At 52.6% G+C, this 19,147-nt stretch overlaps 1 protein-coding gene across 5 annotated transcripts in view; it reads right to left on the bottom strand.

Annotated features, from left to right (window-relative positions):
• Window positions 1-1,601: 1,601 nt before the first annotated feature.
• RNF216 (ring finger protein 216) overlaps window positions 1,602-19,147 on the bottom strand; it is a 185,566-nt gene continuing 168,020 nt past the window's right edge. For all 5 annotated transcript variants that reach the window (XM_037815392.1, XM_037815395.1, XM_037815394.1 and 2 more), the window contains exons 16-17: window positions 5,400-5,469; window positions 1,602-4,657 (exon numbers count right to left, since the gene is read on the bottom strand). In XM_037815392.1, the coding sequence (XP_037671320.1) occupies window positions 4,341-4,657; window positions 5,400-5,469 (387 nt within the window). In that variant the 3' untranslated portion in view covers window positions 1,602-4,340. The remainder of the gene's footprint in view (window positions 4,658-5,399; window positions 5,470-19,147) is intronic.

The following is a 19,147-nucleotide window of genomic DNA, read 5'->3' as shown; positions in this document are numbered from 1 at the left end:
TTAGAAAAATGACTGCATGAGGTTCAAAGAGAAGACCAGGGCCTCATGGCAGGAGGTTCCAATAGAGAAGGAACTAATTAAAAACCAGGTTCCGGAAGCTCTTGCTGGTACTTTGTTAATGCTCAAGCCAGGAAAAGATAAGTGAGACAAAAACCTGCACATCTGGCCTGGCAATTTTGTGGAAAACAGTATGTCATAGGGGAAAAAAAACAAACACAAAACACCACTGGAAGGAAACGCACCTAAATGCTATCAGCTTTGGGAACAAAGCAGTGCTATTTTTTATTTATATGTCTCCACGTTTTCAAAAGTTTTCTATTTTGACCACGCAATGCATTTATAGTTGGTAAATGTATTTATTAAAGAGACGTTTTTAAGGATGGAAAAAGAAAAGTTTGTACATTATAATTACAAATAACTGACCAAAAGAAGCTCTGTTGATAGCGGGGATGTCTGTAGGAGGTGGGATTCCAGAGGCAGATGGAGGGGCTGTGCTCTTGGAGCCCAGGGCCGGGCCACACCGGGACTGGTGGGGTGACCTGCTCTGCAGGAAAGGAATCGGCAAAGGCCATGAACTGGGCGTGCACAGGAGCCCCAGAGCCCATACTTCTCTGGGACGCGTATCCTCCGAAAGCCCAGGGCGCAGACCCCAGGGGCAGTCGCTGCGGGCTGGAGACCCTGCGGCCAGGCCTGCAGATACCTGAATGTTCACTGACAGCAAAGAAATATCATGGAAAATGTAAAAGAACCAATTAGATCTTTCTGTACCGACTGGGAGGAATTTCCATGATTGTTAAGGGAGAAAAGGAAGTTGCAGTGAAATGTATGAACTAACATTTGTAAAAACAAAGGTCCCAAAGCCCCTCCAAGTCGTATGTGTGTTGCAACGTGGTGGGGAGGCAGCAGGAGGGATGTAACAGGGAATGGGAGAAAAGACTATAGCACTGTGGGAAAAGAGCCGCTACTTACATTAACTTGATGGAATGAAACTGCAGACTAGCCTACGATATTGCTGCCAATATGCAGGATGTGAAACAGGTATGGGAATAGGGAGTAGAACCTGCCAACGGCGGCTGAAGGTGACCCTGTCTTGCAAGACTGTATTTGGGGCACGGCAGGAGGAACCGGGCTGGGCACTGACCCCTGGCGACTGGGTGGGCAGCGGGGCCCAAACGCGCCTCCCTGGGCGGCCCTGGCCTGGCAGCCCTTGGCCCCAGCCTCAGGGCAGGGCCCCGCATCTGTAGGTTCCTCAACACGGGGGGTCGGCAGCAGGGGCCAAAAAAGACCCCTCTTCAGCCCTAGCTGGAAAGAGACTACCCCAAAACAAAAAATATTCCCTTGACCCTCAGTCTGGGCCTCGGCAGCCACCCGGTGGTCACGGCTGGCACGGTGGGTTCCCCGATTTGCTCCCGGGCAGGGCGGCGGCTTTTACTTTGTGGTGCAGGAGGCCCCCCGCCCGGGCTTGCTGCTGCCAGGTCAGATCCTACAGCTGCTCCCACAACAGCCGCCGGTTCCCCGCCCAATCCGAGGTCACTCCCCAGGAAATGTGGCCGCACTGGGGGCCGCCCGCGGGGACCCCGAGGCTCTGCGCAAGAAGGGGGAGCAGTGCACGAACGTTTATTTACAGAAGATCAAAGTTACATATGATACAGGCTTTTTACACACAGTAGTTGAAACAGGACAGCTTATTTTATGTATTTTTGCTACCAGAAGGTAAAGAGAATTTTTTAATAAACGACATACTCATTTTTAGCTATTTTCATACAAAGTGACAGATCATGCACAATTATTTTTTGTTTTTAAATCGTTCGCTAAGTGCAAATACTAGACTCCTCTCTCCAGTTTTAAGGCAAGTAAAAGGGACTCCTGCTGGGCAGCCTCTTGCTCTTGGGAGCAAGCGCCACTGCTGTGGCCCGGGCTCCGGGGACCCCGCTGCTTCCCGGCCACAGGCTCTCTGTGGACTTCACGGTGACCACCTGCTGGCCCCCAAGCACACTTGCTAGGACCAGTGGGTGGCTCAGGGTCTAGGGTATCCCCCCAAATGCTGAGGTACCTGGTGGGGGGGATGAGGCAGTCCCTGTAACCTCCAACCCATGGACATGGCTCAGCGCCCACCGCCCCCCCAGCCCAGTGCTGTTTGCAGGCAGGACCCAGGAGGCAGGAGAGGATCCCCACCAGCCCCATGGGGTGGGACCGCTGCCAGCGCCCCACTTGGCCCTCAGGGCTCTCCTCTGCCCCGGGCTGCAGGGCAGAGCACCCAGGACTCCCTGGTGGAAGGGATGAACCTCGTTCACGGGTGATGAACTGTGGGCTCTGGGGAGCACTGCGGCAGGGTGGGCTGGCGCTTGGGGTCAGCCCTGCCCACAGGGAGGTCACGGGAACGTGCTTTTAAGGGAAATCATGTTGCTGCGCTTTGGAGTAAATCCTTCAACCCCTCAAGGCACACCTGTGGCCCACGTGACATGTGCTGGGCGCCCACAGATGGGAAGCTTTTCAAAAGGCACTGTTTAGTCGGGCGGGGGCCAGCGTGCAGGCAGCCAAGCAGCGGGGGGAGCCCAGGGCAGACAACCCCACGTGCTCCTCCACTTGGTATCAGTCCTCCCTGCCCTGAACCCCCATCTCCAGAGCTGTCATCCTGAGAAAAGACAGGAAGAGTGGGCATCTTAAGAGATTTTTTCCTCAGCCTAATCCTTGACATAAGCCAGGAAGCCAGTGGCAGCAGGTGAGCGCCACGGCGGGTGCTGCGGTCCCGGCACTACCCAAGGTGCCCGGGCTGGAGCAGGGGGACCTGCAGCAGGTGGGCGGCGGGCACACCTGGGGCTCCAGCCTGGCCTCTGCGGTCTGCGTGTGGATGCATGTGCACACTCCGAACCACTTCAGGGGTCCCCACAGCTGACGGCGGGCCACAGCAACATGAACCAAGAGGGCCAACACAGGACAGCCAAGACTATGATGTCTGCGTGAGAGGAAGCTCATTCACAGTTGAATAAAGTCAAGCTTCAGGCCTGTGCTCTGCAGGTGGACTGGAGCTTGAAGTACCACAAAGGAGGATTTGGGGGCCGAGGCATCAGCACAAGGCCAGGGCCCTGGGCCCCACAGGAAGACGCCCCTGACTGCCTTCCTCCTTTTGGGACTGGAGGAGGATGATGGGGAGGGCCCTCTCTCAGTGTGGCCAGGCCGCCCGGGTCCCAGCTTTCAGGGGGACCCTCAGGGCACCCAGCCTCACCCGTGGCTTGGTGTGGACGACTGTTCTCAGTTCGTCCTTCCAGAGATCGAGGGAGAGAAACCCTAGCAGGCCACGGGAAGCTGGGTGAGTAAAGAGGAGCATACACTTCTTTAGATAAGCTACAACACAAAAACCACACCACGAGGTGGTTAGCGGCTGTGGCCTGAAGTGGGAGGAGGAGGGGATGCCCCCATCTCCAGGGCATTTCTGTGGGGCCCCTGGGGTCCTGGCCTTGGTGACAGTCCACGAGGACAGCGACGCCCTCTAAAGGGTCATGGCTTGTGGACACTGCTCCGCTACCACTTGACTAAGCCTTTGGGAGGGGACCAGAGCAGTAGCCGCTGCCCCCAGCGGGAGTGCAGGGAGAGCCCCCCAAGCCCAGGACTCCCGGCCTCAGGGAAGCTGCGCCCAGCGGTGGCTCCCGGGGCTCCTCCCTTAAGGAGACGAGCAGGGTCCCGGGTCCCGGAACCACGTGCACGGCCCCAGGCCTGGAGCAGACGCTGCTGCTCACCCTCCAGTGGGCCCTGGGAAGAGGGAGGGACCTGGCCTCGTAACCACGTCTCAGATCTCTCACCTCTTTCAATGCTGCTGTTTGTTGCGTCATCTTTATTGTGGGTTTGCTGGGCTGCGGGGAGAAGGCCTATGTGGTCTCGAAGTCCGAGGCTTCTCCTGGTGGGGCCTCTCCTGTGGTCTGCTCGGGGATGGGGAGCAGCAGCAAGAGCCTTCTCCCCGTCTTTCTGAGGGAGACTTGCACGGGGCCCCTCATGGCCAGCAGAGCCTTCCAGGAGGCAGCTGTCCTGCTAAGACCCCCAGCCGGGCAGAGCCCCCAGAGGCCTGGCCTGCCTTCCACCCACAGCAGCGTCAGGGAGCCTGGGCCACCCCAAGAAAGTGGTGGGAGGGAAACTGGCCCGTCCTTCCTAAGGCCGACCTGCCCTCTTGGCTTGGAAGGCAGCAGCACTCACCGGGGGGGGAGGGGACGGGGAGGGTTCAAGTAACTCGCTGCATCTCCGTCCAACTGCACCCGGCCCGCGAGGCGAAGTCCCAGGGATGCTCTGGCCGGGGGCCTGATCCCTCCTCCCGTGTGGCTCCCAGGAAGGCAGGTGGCACGGCGCCATCAGAACCGGTGCCGCGGCTGGGGCCCAAAGTGCATGGGCAGGTTGTGCTCCAGGGGCACGTGGATGGGGGCGAAGTCGTAGTTGACCCGCATGTTGGGCAGCGGGGGCACGTAGGGTGCGGGCACGGGGCCCATGTTAAGGGCGAAGTTGTTGAAAATGGGCCTCACGGGCGGCAGGGGGAAGGGCGGGTGCACAAAGGCGTAGGGGATCTGCGGTGGGTGCAGGTTCTGGGGGACAGGCCTTGGGAGGGCTTCGACTCTCTGGACTTTCTCTGGTGGTTTCTCCAAGGGGGGCCCGATGCGTTTGAAGGTGTTCTCTGAAAGGAAGATGGCATTTAGTAGAGAGGCTAAGATGAGCCCTGTCAGGAACAAACCTGCCTGGTGCTGGGGCGAGCCAGCGGGAGCCTGGGTGCGCCTGGCAGGGGAGATGGGCACCGTGCACATGGCGTGAGGCCCACACAGGACCCAACGACCCTGACCCAGCTCAACCCTGACCTACGTGCCTGCGCGCACACACATGCACACACACACACACACACACCAAGGGTGGCGACAAAATCGTACTTCCAGATGGGTGTTATACTCCCACGCATCGCCTGGAAGGCCACATGTTCACTCCGACTCAGCAGTGGGGGCTTCTGTGTGAAACTCCCCATTAGCGCTAGAGACCGGCCAGCTCACAGGGGTTCCATTTCACCCCTTTGACCCGCGGTGGGCTCAGGCTGGATCTGCCATCTTTTCAGTCAGGCTTGACTTCCATTCACTTCCTAAGCTCCAACGCCCACCCTGGGACACCCTGGCCATCAAGGAGCTGCCAAAGTGACCAAGGCTTGGATGGCCGCTCCCCAAGGGAGCTTCCTGTCAGACGCTGGGAGCAGGCGGCCACCTGGGTGGAGCCACGTGTGAGGACAGCTAAGGGACAGCACTCTGCCCCAGGGACAATCTGATCCCTGTGCAAGGATCCCAGGGAGGGCAGCAGCCAGTGCCCTGAGCGTCCCCTGTGCCTTCCTCCCTTCTCCGGAGTCCATGCTGTGGGGACGTCCTAGGGGAAGCACTTGCCTCCATTCTTTCGCTTCTGCTCCTCTTCAGCCTCCTTCTGGATTTCCTCTATCAGCTTCTCGTCATCTTCCTAAAACAAAAGCAACAAGATGGACGAGCTTGCTTTCCAAGGGACTGGCCCGGTGCTAGGGTGCACTGCGACACAGCAAACGGGCTGTGCCAAACACCTGCTGCTGACCAGAGGGTCCCGGGCCCACCCACTGCTCATTCCTATCTCCTCACGCGCCTTCTTCCTGCGTCACCCGGACCAGGGCTCCACTGGGGCAGCCCGTGTGCAAGGCGTGGAGCGGAGGCAGAGGCTCTGCGTGGCAGGCCGGGGCGAGGCTGAGACTGCTTCCATCACTGAGCTGTTGGCAGGCACAGGAAGAACTCGGTAGCTTGGAGGAGGCAGAATGATAACCAAACAGCTTGGGAAGGGGTAATTATGGGATGGGCCAGACCCCAGAAGTTTCAGATCTGGAAACCACCATCTCCAGGTACACAGCCCTTCTGCACAGAGGCCTGAGTGAGGTGGCGCTGGAGCACAGGCCAGTGTGAGCAGTCTGGGGTGCTCTGGGGCTGCACTGGGCAAGCCAGGCATGCTGGGCCTCTGCACCTGCGGTGCCCCTTCTCCAGCGCGTTGGCTGGCACCATGGTGGGGGGCCTGGGCTGCTGCCCCAGGAAAGACCACCCCTGGGCGTGCCTGCTTTGTGTGACTGGTGCTCAGTGGCCCTAGAGAAAGGCTTCCCAGGTTACCCTGGGACTGGAAGAACACTCACTGGACTGAAAAGGAAAAACAAGACAGCACTTCTTCCCTGCTCAGCTGCAGGGCTGGCTGCTCCAGGCAACCCATGCAGTCCTGAGCACCTCGCGTGGGGCTGAGGCTCCAGGACTCAGGGTCCAGCCTGTGAGGACAGCCGGCTCAGGCAGGGAGCAGAACGGGCACTGCAGCACAACCCCAGAATGCAACGACTGCACTGAGTCACCCGACTCAATGGGAAGGGCCTGCTGCAGGAAGGTGTGCTGTGTTTCCTGGGGTCTTCCAGCTGCTTCTCCAGGAGTTAAGAGCAGTCAGGCCAGGAAGAAGTGCCAGGAAGGGCAGCGGTTCTGAATGCAGAGAGAGGGGTGGGAGCCTGTGCTCCTTTGAATGTGTTATGTCCCCCAAACACCATTATCTTTGATGTAATCTTGTGTGGGCAGACATATCAGTATTGATTAGATTGTAATTCTTTGAGTGTTTCCGTGGAGATGTGCCCCACCCAACTGTGGGTGATGGCTCTGATTGGATAATTTCCATGGAGCTATTACCCCACCCATTCAGGGTGGGTCTAAATTAAATCACTGGAGCCATAAAAATGAGCTGACAACAGAAGGAACTCAGTGTAGCTGTGAGTGACATTTTGAAGAGCAACTGAGAGTGACATTTTGAAAAGGAGCTACAGCCAAGTGGGACACTTTGAAGAATGCACAGAAGCTGAGAGAGTAGCTGCAGATGAGAGACAGTTTGAAGACGGCCGTTGAAAGCAGACATTTGCTCTGGAGAAGCTGAGAGGACAAACACTCCAAGAGCCAACTGAGAGTGACATTTTTGAGGAACTGCAGCTTAGAGAGGAACATCCTGGGAGAAAGCCATTTTGAACCCTGAACTTTGGAGCAGATACCAGCCACGTGCCTTTCCAGCTAACAGAGGTTTTCCGGACACCATTGGCCATCCTCCAGTGAAGGTACCTGATTGCTGATGGGTTACCTTGGACGCTTTATGGCCTTAAGACTGTAACTGTGTAACCAAATAAATGCCCTTTTATAAAAGCCAGTCCATCTCTGGTGTTTTGCATTCTGGCAGCATTAGCAAACTAGAACAGAGACAGTTTCAGTTTGCAAGAAACCCAACCAAGGCATGTGTTTCCTGAGTCAGGGCCTAAGAGCCCAGCCAGATGCTCAGGTGTCTTTGCTCTGGGCTGGATACATCTAGTGGGATAACGCTGGACTTTTTATGCTGATCTGAGGCTCTGCCTGCCTGGTGAGATCCCTGGAACTTTTGAGAGGTGGGGAGCAGGCCATGCAGGGTAGCGGGGTGCAGGGATGGAAGAGAGTAGGGGGGACACAAGCTAGAAAGATCACCTGCCAAAGCGTGGGGTGGGGGCAGCACGGCCTCGGCAGTGGGCCTGCACAGTGGGCAGCGGCATGCTCAGGAGTCCAGCACCTGGCCCAGGCAGCTGGCAGTGGCTCCCCCACGTAGCCAAGGGCCTCCAATGCCTCCAGAATCACGGATTTCTTTCTAGACACGTGTGCTGAAGGCCTGCACTGTGCTAGACGTGATTCTAAGTTTTTGGTTAAATTCTTGACCAACAACGAAACAAACCTTCACACAGAAGGAATGAGGAAACGGTCATGCAGTGCACTTCTGTGCTCGGTGGACAGGACCCTGGAGCCTGCGGGCTCTGCCGGCACCACGGGAGACCCCACTGCCCTCACTCACATCCTCCTCAGATGCCGAAGAGGAGTCTGGACGAGACGGTCCTTTGACACCTCCTCTTCTCTCCACAAGGAAATTCTACCCAAGTCTTTCTCCGCAAAAGGAGCCTCAGCTGGTCAGGTGAAGGGGAGGGCTCCGAGCTGAGGGGGTCAAAGCTAAGTTCCCACCATGCATTTCACAAGTTGCAAAATGCCCAGGCCTGTCGGAGAGTCATGAACCTGGGAGGCATTCTGGTGGGCATCCTATCTGTCCCGCACACGACGCTTACAAATTCTCCAAAAAACCCCCAGCCATGGTCATCCACCCCTCCAAGAGGGGAACTCACTACTCTGCAAAGTAATCATCAAACAAATCAACACAAACGGCTTCTTTAAGTTTGGTGGACCCAGTCTGAAGGTCTCCATGGGAACGTCAAGATCAGTTCTACCAACTGTCTAGATCAGGAGCTGGCAAACCCCTTCATTTTGGTGCTAAGGGTGAGCCTAGGCAAAAAAAAACAAAAAGAAAAAAGGGGGAAAAAAAAAAAAGGAAACGAAGAACAGGAAAACAGGGAGAGGGTAGGCGCTCTCCACTTCTCAGCTCAGTGACCCTGGGCAAGCCCCAACAAGCCTGAGCCTCAGCACGCCTCCGTCACGGCTTCAGGGGTAGTTGTAAGGCCTGACTGCGCTGAAGTGCACAAAGGACTCTGCACAAAATCCAGTCACAAAGGGGCAGTAACAGGGATTTTACAAAGGCGAAAAGTTTTAAGAGACAATGGTACAGACTGGGAAATCCCCCACATTTCTTTGAGTGGCTTCTTTATGCAATGAGCAAGCCAGGCCTCCTGATTCTGGCCCTTTATTAGCTTTATCTATTAGCACATCACCACCATCACCCACCCACCTCTGCCTATTAAACCCCAAGGTAACACTCAGGGCCTCCAGCGGCAATGGAGGGGCCTTAGAAATCAGCCACCCCAACTTCCTGAAAGCTCACAAACTGCGGCCCAAGAGGAAAGATCTTGTTCTAGGTTGTGGTGAGCTGGTGGTGGTGTGACAACAAATGCTTCATACTGTTCCACAGGGTCTCTTAATTTTCCCAGAGAAAACCCACAGAAAAGGTGACTTGATGGCCCTGGGTCCTGCCCTTACCGGATGTGAGCTTCTGGTGGGTGCTTGTTTTCTCACTGGAAAAATGCCTGCTGGCTGCCGGAGAGACGCAGAGAAAGCAGACCAGGCTCTCTCGTGGGGCTGCTATTTCTGTGTGGTGAGTACAGGTGTCTGCTGACGTTCCATTCTGGAATTCCCCAGCATTGTAAAGTAACCTGCTCTTCCCCTCTGACCTGATCGTGTTATCTGACAAGAAACATGGAGGATGAGGGACAAGACAGGCCTCCCCCTTTGGCAGGAGACCCCAGCCCCTCCAGCACCGCTGAGGGTACATGCAGGGTGCAGCCTGATTTTTATCAATACTGTTTCCTGTGACAAATCTAAAAGCTCCTGACACAAGTTCACCACTGAATAAATCCAGCTAAGAAATTCCCTCAGGTGGGCCCGGTGTCCCTGCACACAAGTGTATGTGTTTAGCTTTCGGATAAAGCCCTGCCAGCTTCTGGAGAGCAGGCAGTCAAGTCCCCCCACTTGCAGAGACCCCCAGGTTGCCACCCCGGACTTCTTCCTGGAGAGGAGGAGGATGAGCCAGAGTGTCCTGAGAAACTAAAGCCACATTCTTCAAGCCACCTGAAGTCTTTTTCCCAGGTTCTTTCTTTTGCTCTCAACACTTTCCTGATTCAGGATCATTTTTCCTGAAACCCTTTCTTTCCAGCTAGGCAGTGTCCTTGGATTTTACATGCAGTCTATATTTTACCACAAAATGTTGGTGCTCCACTGTTTTTAGGAATTATTTTTATCATAAATCACAAGTAAACTGTTAGTTATACTTAGAATACGGGTAAGACGTTGCAGGTTTTAACTTTCCCCAAGTGGCTGGGATCACAGTACCGCCTTTGGCAATTAAGAACTAAATAGCTTTTATGGAAGTACATTTTTAGCCGACTTGCTGATCTCTGAGGGGAAGGTTCTTCATTTGGGTGGATTTCCTTCCTTGAATGGTTTCCTGTAAGCAGTTTAAATTCCTCCAGTCGAGAGTGAAGGCAGGCTTGGGGGTTGATTTTGAGATTAAACATGAAGAGTGGTCTCTCATCAGAAGAGCTTAGGTTCTGGCCTGAGTGACAGACGAGGGCCTGGAGTCCTTCCTGCAGGGGAGATCCCACAGGAAACATTCTGGGCACCCTCTGACTACCGTAACTCATGGTGAAGAAGGACACTTGTGAAAAAGGCTCGCTGTTTTGCACATCTAGGACACACATAGGCAGCTGGAAGTGGGGATCAACGCGAGGCAGGAAGAAGATGAGGGGCCCGGAGAGCGGGCTGGACCACGGAACCAAGCATCCTCTCCCTCGCCCTCCGTCCTCCCCTCTAGGGGCCAGGAGTCAAGAGGAGGAAACTGAGGCCTGCTGAGCTCTCTCTCAAAGTGGCCCTGGCTTCCTAACAGTGAGGCGGTCAGAGTGATGGAAGAACTAGAGCTTGGAGCACAGACCTGGGTTGGATCCCAGCATCACCTGCCGTGACCTGACCCGGAACCTCTTCGTTTCTAAAGCAGGTTGTGAGAAGCATCTCTTCTGTAAAGTGCCAAGCACAGAGATAGTGATGACCATAGCTGGCACTCACTGGGAGCTGCCCACGTGCTAAGCCCTGTTCTCAGCCCCTCACATGTATTTATTCAACCTTCCTAACAACTCCTGGAGTTTGGAACCGACTAATCCCAGCTCACAACTCAGAAAACTGAACCATGGTGAGGCCTGAGCCAGGCAGCCCTGTCTCAAAGCCTGAGCTCCTGACCACTAGTTAACCACTAGCTCTTAACCACACAAACCACTACAGCAGGGCAGTGGGGCAGCCCTGGGCTCTGCCTGCCCTGCCCTCAGCACTGTGTCAGAAACACTTATTTTTGGTGTTTTGGTGTCACCTGCCCTCTGTGAGCCACCCTGGGGTTCGCTCTCTCTAGACAGGCAGAGCTCAGTTCCTCTGCAGCCTCCTCTCTCCACGAAATACAAGAATTGAGAGAAGAGTGAGACAAACACAACCCGGCATACCGCCTCAACTCGGAGATGAACAGCCGATAAAGCAGAGAGCGCGGCCGCTTCCCTGAAAATCTGGAAGCTGCTGGGGAATAACCTTGGGCTCGGTTTTCCCAGAAGTGCACAGCCGTTTCCTCAGAACAGTCCGCTAGGCAGTCCCTGGTGGATCCGTCTGGCAGCTGGTGAGAGGAGAGCCCGTCAGAGCCCTCAAGTCCCTCCTTTGGTGCCAGAAGCCTCCTTAGCCACCAGGGCCTACCCCTGAAGCAAGCCCCTCGGGCACCAAATCTCCCTTGGCTGCTGACCTGTGTTCTCACTGCCCACAGTTTCTGGCCCACCTTGAGGTTGGAAACTCAATCTTCAGGATTTCCTTGCCTGACACATTTCCTCAGGAGCTTCCAGATGACGTGGCTGTCACAGGGGTCCCACAGAATTTGAACTTTCTGCCGTCGTCTTTGCACACACAAAACAACATGTTTATGGTTCTCATTCACGTTGAAAAATATCATTTCCTTTCCTAATAATTAAAATAATATATATCCATTTAGGCAATTTTAGAAGAGAAAGTAACAAAACAACAATAAAAATATTACCCATAATTCCTCACCAGTGATAACTACTGGGAACATTTGGGTACATTTCCCATTGGTTGTTTTTGAATCTGCACCCGCACTTTCAAGGCCCATTGGGATTCTATTCTAGAAGACTGTGGGCTCTACCTGTGGTCCCATGTACACCTGCACACCCCTGCAGTCCACTCACACCCTCTCCCCCAGCTGCAAGGGGGCAGGCAGGAGCTCCACGGGAAGGTGAGGGAGCAGGGACTTGCTGAAGATGGCCCAACGGTGAGGAATGAAACCTGGAGCAGGTGTCTGGGCTTTCAGATCCAGGGGTGACCGGGTAGTGCTCAACTGCAGGGGGAGCCTTGAGTGGGCTGCTGGGCCCCTCCAACTGCTCTGCCCTTGATAAGGCTAGAAGCTAATCTGAAACCCCTGAGCTCCCTGCGCACCCTGTCTGCCTTGGCCAGCTGGGAAGTGTGGGAGCAGAGCAGGAGGGCGCGGTGCCTGTACTGGCTGGAAAGGACACCTGGCAGGCCCAAGTGAATGGCACTGAGGGTGGCAGGTGCTCTCTGGCACTGCCTGCTGTGGCCCGTGGCATGGGCTTTTCAGGGGATCAAGCAGACCCGCATCAAATTACCCTCTTGCCTCTCCCTGACCTCTCCAGACCTCAAAGAAAACTTCCAGACACACACACAGAAAGGTTCCTTTCTGATAAGCAGGGCTACATGGAGATGGGAGAGCCAAGAGGTCCCTAGATGGGCTGGGTTTCAAAAGTGTATAGAAATGCCAGGCTAGAGCAGAGGCTGCCTGTGGCCCTCCAGGTCGGGGACACCTGACCATGACCACATGGACTGGGGACTGTGAGAGGAGCCCACGGAGCCCAGTGTGGATGCTGGCTTGGCAGCTGGGCAGCACGCAGGCCAGGACCCCCAAACTCAGAGCTAGGACAATGACAAAGGAGGAATGTGAAATGGAGTCTCCCCACTCTAGCAGATTTGGAAGAGAGCTTTAGATAAAGAAGTGAACTGGCCGTGTCTGATGGGGAGAAGGTTTTATTTCCTTTCACTGAATTCCTTCAAGCTCAGCAGGATACGGAAAGTGCCGAGTCTGACTCAGAAAGCTCCCACACGCTGCCAGCACAAGGGGGCAGGGAGCAAGGCCCAGCAAGAGTTTCAAGGGAGTGCAGGGGCCGCAGCTGGTGGGAGAAGTGAGGTGGAACTCACCAGTCAGGTTTTAATAAAGAAGAAAGACAAGAACCTCCACAACCTCCCATGAAAACAAAACCCCTTAACTTGTCTCTTAGCAATGAAACTTGGTACCTCTGTCTGGGGTCTGAATAGAAGAAAATGAAGGAAGAGAAACTATGAGTGGTAAAAAGGGGAAAACAGAAAATTATTTCACAATCTGATATTCATATTAAATTGGTAACCGTGTATTTGGCACAGCTTTAAAGTCCTCTTGAGCTGCTTTTCTCCAACACTTCTCGTCACCAGTGCGCAGCCCTCTTGCAGCCTGAGAAGGGCAGGCGACTTTCCTTCTAACTTTCTTTCCCCTTAAAAAGACGACGGGGGACTGCAAGTTGACTGCAGCCCCTCCCGAGACTGTGGCCCTGGGCTGGGGCCGGGATCCAGAGCATGTGTGGCCACAGCTGTGCTTAATAAACGTGCAACAATTTCATGAAAGGATTCCAAAGAGCTGAAGGTTTAGGTTCAAATTATTCCCAGATCAGCTGCAGATCGCCTGAGCAGCCCCAGACCCTCCCCCCACTGCCCCTCTGCAACAGGAAACTGGGGTGGGGGTGGGGGGACTGGGTAGAGGGTGAACTGCCGCTTGGAACGACATATGCTGTGCAGCTGGGGGTGGGAACGGCCCAGCAGGAGGAAGGGAAGACTACAGGCTTTTGGTTGGCTCCTGCAGCTATCTTCCCAGGGCAAAGCGATCCAGCACCCAAATACCTTTCTGTCTAGGGTTCCTCCTCCTCAAGGACCCTGGGTGGGGGTGGGGGTGGGAGGCTGGAGGAACGTGGCTGTGTTCTGACTCGGTCAGGGTCGAGTGCTCAGCCTCCAGGCCTGCTGGAGTCTGCTGAAGACATGCACTGCCTTCTGTGCTGACTGCTCGGGGAAGGAGGGACCGTCATGCTGCCTATCATCCTTGACAACCTTCCTCGGTGACATCAAACCCCACCCAGGGAGCTGCCAGGCCCCTTCCCCACATTTACAATGGCTCCATGGGGAGGCTGGCAGCGAGGGTCCCACCTGTTCCCTGGGCTCAGGGCCCTGTGGTGACCTCTCAGGCCATCCCCCTGCAAACCCTCTTGCTCAAAGGCTTGGTGACCTGGAGTGGATGGAGGCTGACATCTGCTCCCAAGACCTGGGTTTGCACCCTGGTTTACCAAGTTCAAGACCCCAGGCACAAGACCTGATCTCTCCTAATCTCACTCTCACCCGCAGAACGGAAAATGTTGCCCCCTACCCTCTATTACTGAAAAGGACACTTGGTCAAGTTTGCAAATGGGCTCTCACGATCCCCACGATGCTGGGTGGCCATGAGGGGAAAACAAAGAAAACCCTGCTCAGTTGCAACGACAGCATGATGATGGCACTCAGGCCCTCTGTCTTATTTACTTAAACAGAAACAATGGTATTGAAAACAGTGACTCAGAAATCAAATGCTGAGGCCAACAGAGTTGCTAATTGTGGCAGCTGGTGAAGGGGCAACATGGTGTTCACCGTATTATCTTTTTTCCTTTTGTAGAAGGCAAACTTAAAAAGTTAGGGATGAAATGCTGAAGCCCAAAATTAGTTTAATTAAAACCTGAAATTTGGAGACCCTCTCTTCGGTAGGTTTCCACCTTCTCCTCCTCGGTCCTCTCTTAAATGCTCTTTGGCCCCCGCTTGCCTGAACGCTACACCCCACCCCTGGTCACTGAGATGAGGGGTGCAAGGGCCCCTGTGACAGGAAGGACCGGGATGCTGGGGTGGGTGGGGGGTGCTGAGCCCCCTCGGGGAAGAAGTGAGCCTGGTGCCCTTGTCTGATGAGTGTTAAGGACAGGAGAGCTGGGGAGGAAAGCACGGCTCTGCAGACTGGCCACAAGCCACGTAGGATTCCTCACCTGCAACCCGGGATGATACCATCTGCCTGGGAAACTGCTACAAGAATCAAACGTATTAACAGATGTAATTGCCAGGAGGCTCTGTCTACTACAGGCTTGGGAAGAGTGAGGAGGTCCCTAACCAAATGGTTAGGTGATAAGGGTGCCCAATTGCAAACTGGTTGAAAAAGCCTTAGGGTTTTATTTGAACTGAACATGCTTCAAACTTTTACATACAAAAAACAAAGTTATAGAAAACAATTCTTAGTACTTTCTCATAGTCAAAGCCCAAGACAAACACAAACCTTGGTTTGTATTTCGAGAGAAATATGGTTATGCATTTTGCCATCCTTTTAGAATCCTGTCTGCCACTCGACTGTCCCGGCTGTGGCCTCTGAGGTCAGTGAGAGCTAACTCGTTCAACTCCTTCCTTTGCCCACATGAACAAACAAGAGGTCAGAATATTTGGATTCAGTAAAGTCCCAGGAAAACCCTTTCCCTGTTGCAAAATAATGCTTGTTCATTTATGCATCTAGGTTCGGCTGTGCATTCTACCCCCTAAACCAGAAAACTATGGTTTGCTGTGACGGTTTGCTTTTCTGTTTCCACCTCCCTCCCTTTCTCCCCTTGACAAAGACATCTTGTTTGATAACACTCGTGGTCAAATGTTTTTGGCTTGTTTTTGAAAACTAACAAAGAAAGAAAGTTACTGTTCACAATTTTAGCTCTCTAATATGGAGCTAGTTCAGTTGCCCAAGCAATCTCTAGTCATTAAGCATGAAAACGCAACTTCTCTCCAGACCATGAGGGGCCAACTCCCGAGCTGACAAGAGAGAGATTCTTCCTCGCCTTCTGGCTCATTAAGCCCCGGGGCAGGCTCGGGTGACAGTGCATGCTTTGTCTCACTGAACCTCTGAATGGCTTTGTGTTCCCACAAGCGGGAACAGATGCTGGGTTGGAATTCAATCGGTATCCTGGTGAGAATCAAGGAAACTGGGCTGATCCTGGATATAAGAACCTGTTTTGATGGGAATGGAACAAATAGAACAAAATCTCTGGTTTATGGCTACCAGAGGAAATTGGAGGTATCTGCCTGACCTTCCTTTGCAAATTTTATTTTGAGCAAATACAGAACCTTTCTCAATAGAGATGACTATTCAACAAGAAAACGAGGCAGTCGCATGTTACAGCACCCAAACAAGGTAACAGAACATTAGAAACCTTTACAATCAATTCCTTGCGTGGGAAAAAGAGAGAGGAGGCAGAAGGAGCAAAAAAGGAGAAAGGAAAGAAAAACAACAGTGTTGAGAATAGGCCAGGCTGTCAACCAGCCTCCCACACACACTAACTCCCACTCTGCTCTTTGTTTCTAGAGAAACGACATGCAGCCGGAGGAAGACTGCAGAAAAAGGACCCTATTTTCTAGGACGTTCTTGGAGCTCCTAAGGCCTCTGGATGGGACTGGGGAGGTGAGAGGGCAGCAGGACCAAGTCTGGGGGACGTCTGTCAGCAAAGGCAGTGCAGACCACCGGATCACCCTGACAAATGCAATTTCCACTGTGGGCTGCACCCTCCCTTCACTCAACCAGCAACAGGAAGACTTGGTCTTTGTAGTTAAAAAAAATCTCTTTCACGTATTTCCTCAGTCACCAGAGGGCAGGCCTGCTAAGGGTCTTAGCCACAGAGCCTCAGAATCAGAAGCAACTCCTTAGAGATCCCCTAGCCCAACTTCCCACCCCGTGAGGAGGCTGTTCCATGACAGGACATTCCAGACATGCAGACACCTGGTCTCCACAGAGAACTCACTGCTTTTCAGAACATGGGTAGCTCTGAGGACTAGGAAACATTTCTTTAACCCTGGCTGAAGGCTCTGCTGCCCTCTTGCCCAACAGCTGTCTTCACACACCAGCACCTTCTCTTGTTAAGTACAGTGGTTATTTTTTGCACCAGAGGACAAATATTGGTCGTTAATGAGACATTTTCTTTGGCATATAAAAGTACTGGCTTGCATGGTGTTTTAAAGATTATAAAAACTGTGACATTTCACATTAAAATACAGATTACCAGCTTTTTGGGAAAAATCTGAAGACAGGGTAACTGAGCAGCCCCCTGGCAATGATCTGCTGGAGCTGAGCGGTAGCCCCTGTGATGGGCCAAACACTCTCCCGTTTGCCACAGTCCGCACCACACCCTACTGTCGCTATACCTGGCCTACCTCTCATTCAACAATCAGTCATGTCACTGCCTGCCCCTGGGGTAATCTGGGTCTGTGACTCCAGTTATACATGCTATTTGTATTCTATGTGTAAATCTTCCCATGTTTTTAGATACGGATATGTAGCTGCATGCTATTCTAACATAAGCATATACAATAATATATTCAATGTTTCTCCTACTTTTCAGATATTTAAAAGTGATTTCTAATGTTGAACTATTAAACTTTCCCATCTGGGGAATTCTTGCTCTTCTCTTCAGCAATAGGGGCTCTCAATTCACTAAGCCAAGCCCTTGATCATGAGGCTTGCTCTTAACAAAACTTATCTCTGTAATGGCAAAGCTAAGCCTACTTAGAATTAATGCTTAACAGCCACCCCCAGAGAACCTCTTTTGTTCCTCAGATGTAGTCTCTGTCTAAGCCAAACTCTACAAATAAACTCATTACCCACCCCTCCATGTGAGACATAGGAGGTGTAGGTCCCTGGCAACTTGGGACATGACTCCCAGGGATTAGCCTGGCCTTTGTACTGCAGAATTATTTGACCAAAAAAGGGAAATAAAATTTCAGTGGTTAAGAAGTTTCAAATAGAGTCAAGAAGTACTTTATGCAAATTTTAGGCAGATATCGCAAACTGCCACAGTGTGCCAACCCCCAATCAACAGTATTCCTAAAAACTCTAAAGAATACCGAGCCCCATCTTGCTTCTGCTTCTATTGAGACTGAGTATACAATTTCTCACCCAGTTTGTTTCTTTTGGATTAGAAGCCTTTCACAACAAACTTCTCCTCCCCAGAGGCTACGCTCCTGTTCTCCACACTCAACCAGCCACCCTCAAGAACACAGCCACAGACTTCTATGCTCCCATAAGTAAGGCCTGTGATCCAGTGACAGCTTGAAGCAGCTACAGAAGACAGACCATGGGCCTAAATTCCCTTAAGATTAAGGGGGAAAATAAGGTAGGATTAGAATTAGGGCGGTGGCTGGATAAGCAAGGGCAAATTCCAAGAAGCAGCCAGGCCTCAAGGAGAAAGATATCTCTGAGAAAAACAGCAAGAAACAGCCTCTGGGGGCCAAACAACCCCCACCCTGAGTGGGTCACCTACCATCAAGCATCAAAAAACGAAGGAAAAGGGGAGGATAATAAAATAGTTAATAAAAATTACAAAAGTAACAAAAATCTATCAAAGCAGATTGCTCCAGTGTTGGGGCCTCTTGCTTCTACCATCTCGTGAGAGAACCCACATGCTCCTTCTCTGCATGTGTACTCAATAAATTTTCTATCTACTTGCTCTACAAAAAAAAAAGTGGTCTCTAAATTTACACTATTTTAAATAACTTGAACAGTTCTGCGGACTCACCTTGTGAACTTGTCCCATTATCTCCTCATGATACTGTGGTGGTTTGGAGCTGTCTGTACCTCAGAAAAACATGTTCTTAAACCTAATCTGTTCCTGCGGTGTGAACCCATGGTAAGCAGGACCTTTTGAAGAGGTGACCTCAGTTAAGGTGTGGCCCAGCCCCATCAGGATGGGTCTTAATCCACCTTAATAGAGTCTTTTATAAGTGAATGAATTCAGACAGAAAGAGAAAGCCACAGAGGGAGCAGCCAGTAGTTGAACATCAACGGAACCCAGAAGAGAAGGAAGAGGTGCTTTGCCAGGTGGCAAGTTAAGGACCAAGGACCGCCAGCAGCCGGCCCCAGAACGCCACAGGCTTTGGGGAGGAAGTATTGCCTTGATGATGCCTTGGTCTGGAGATACGGACATCTTCCCGGCCTCAAAACTGAGCGAGTAAGTTCCCACTGTTCAAGCCGACCCATCTCATGGTATTTGCTTGAGCAGCCCAGGGAACAAAAACTGACACATTTTGCCGGTGAGTGGAATTGTTAGGCAAGGGTGCACACATGCAAACTTCTGGCTTATACTCCCCAGCTGCCGACGGTGCTCAGTTACAACCTCACCATCAGTGTGTGAAAATGCTCCCCGGGTCCTCACCAACATGCACTTGCCAATCTGACAGTGATTTTTTAGCTTGCATTGGTTTGATTATTAGGGGGTGGCTGTAACACGACTCTTAACAGAATGTGGCTAGGAAGCAAAGCTGGCAGTTTTTCATAGGTTTTTAGGTCCATTTGTAACGCCTCTTTTTCCACTTCCCATGTCCATTTTTTTCAACTGGAATGAAGAGACTGTGAGAGTCGACCCATCATTATATCATCTTCCCCTCCTTCGTAGTAATGGAAATTTTTGCTGGTTTCATGATGCCCCAAAATGAGGCCATGTGATAAAGTTTTGACTAATGGGCTTGGA

The sequence above is a fragment of the Choloepus didactylus genome, chromosome 21 (genome assembly GCF_015220235.1).
Source record: "Choloepus didactylus isolate mChoDid1 chromosome 21, mChoDid1.pri, whole genome shotgun sequence".
NCBI lineage: Eukaryota > Metazoa > Chordata > Mammalia > Pilosa > Megalonychidae > Choloepus > Choloepus didactylus.
This window is presented reverse-complemented; position numbering and strand designations above follow the sequence as displayed.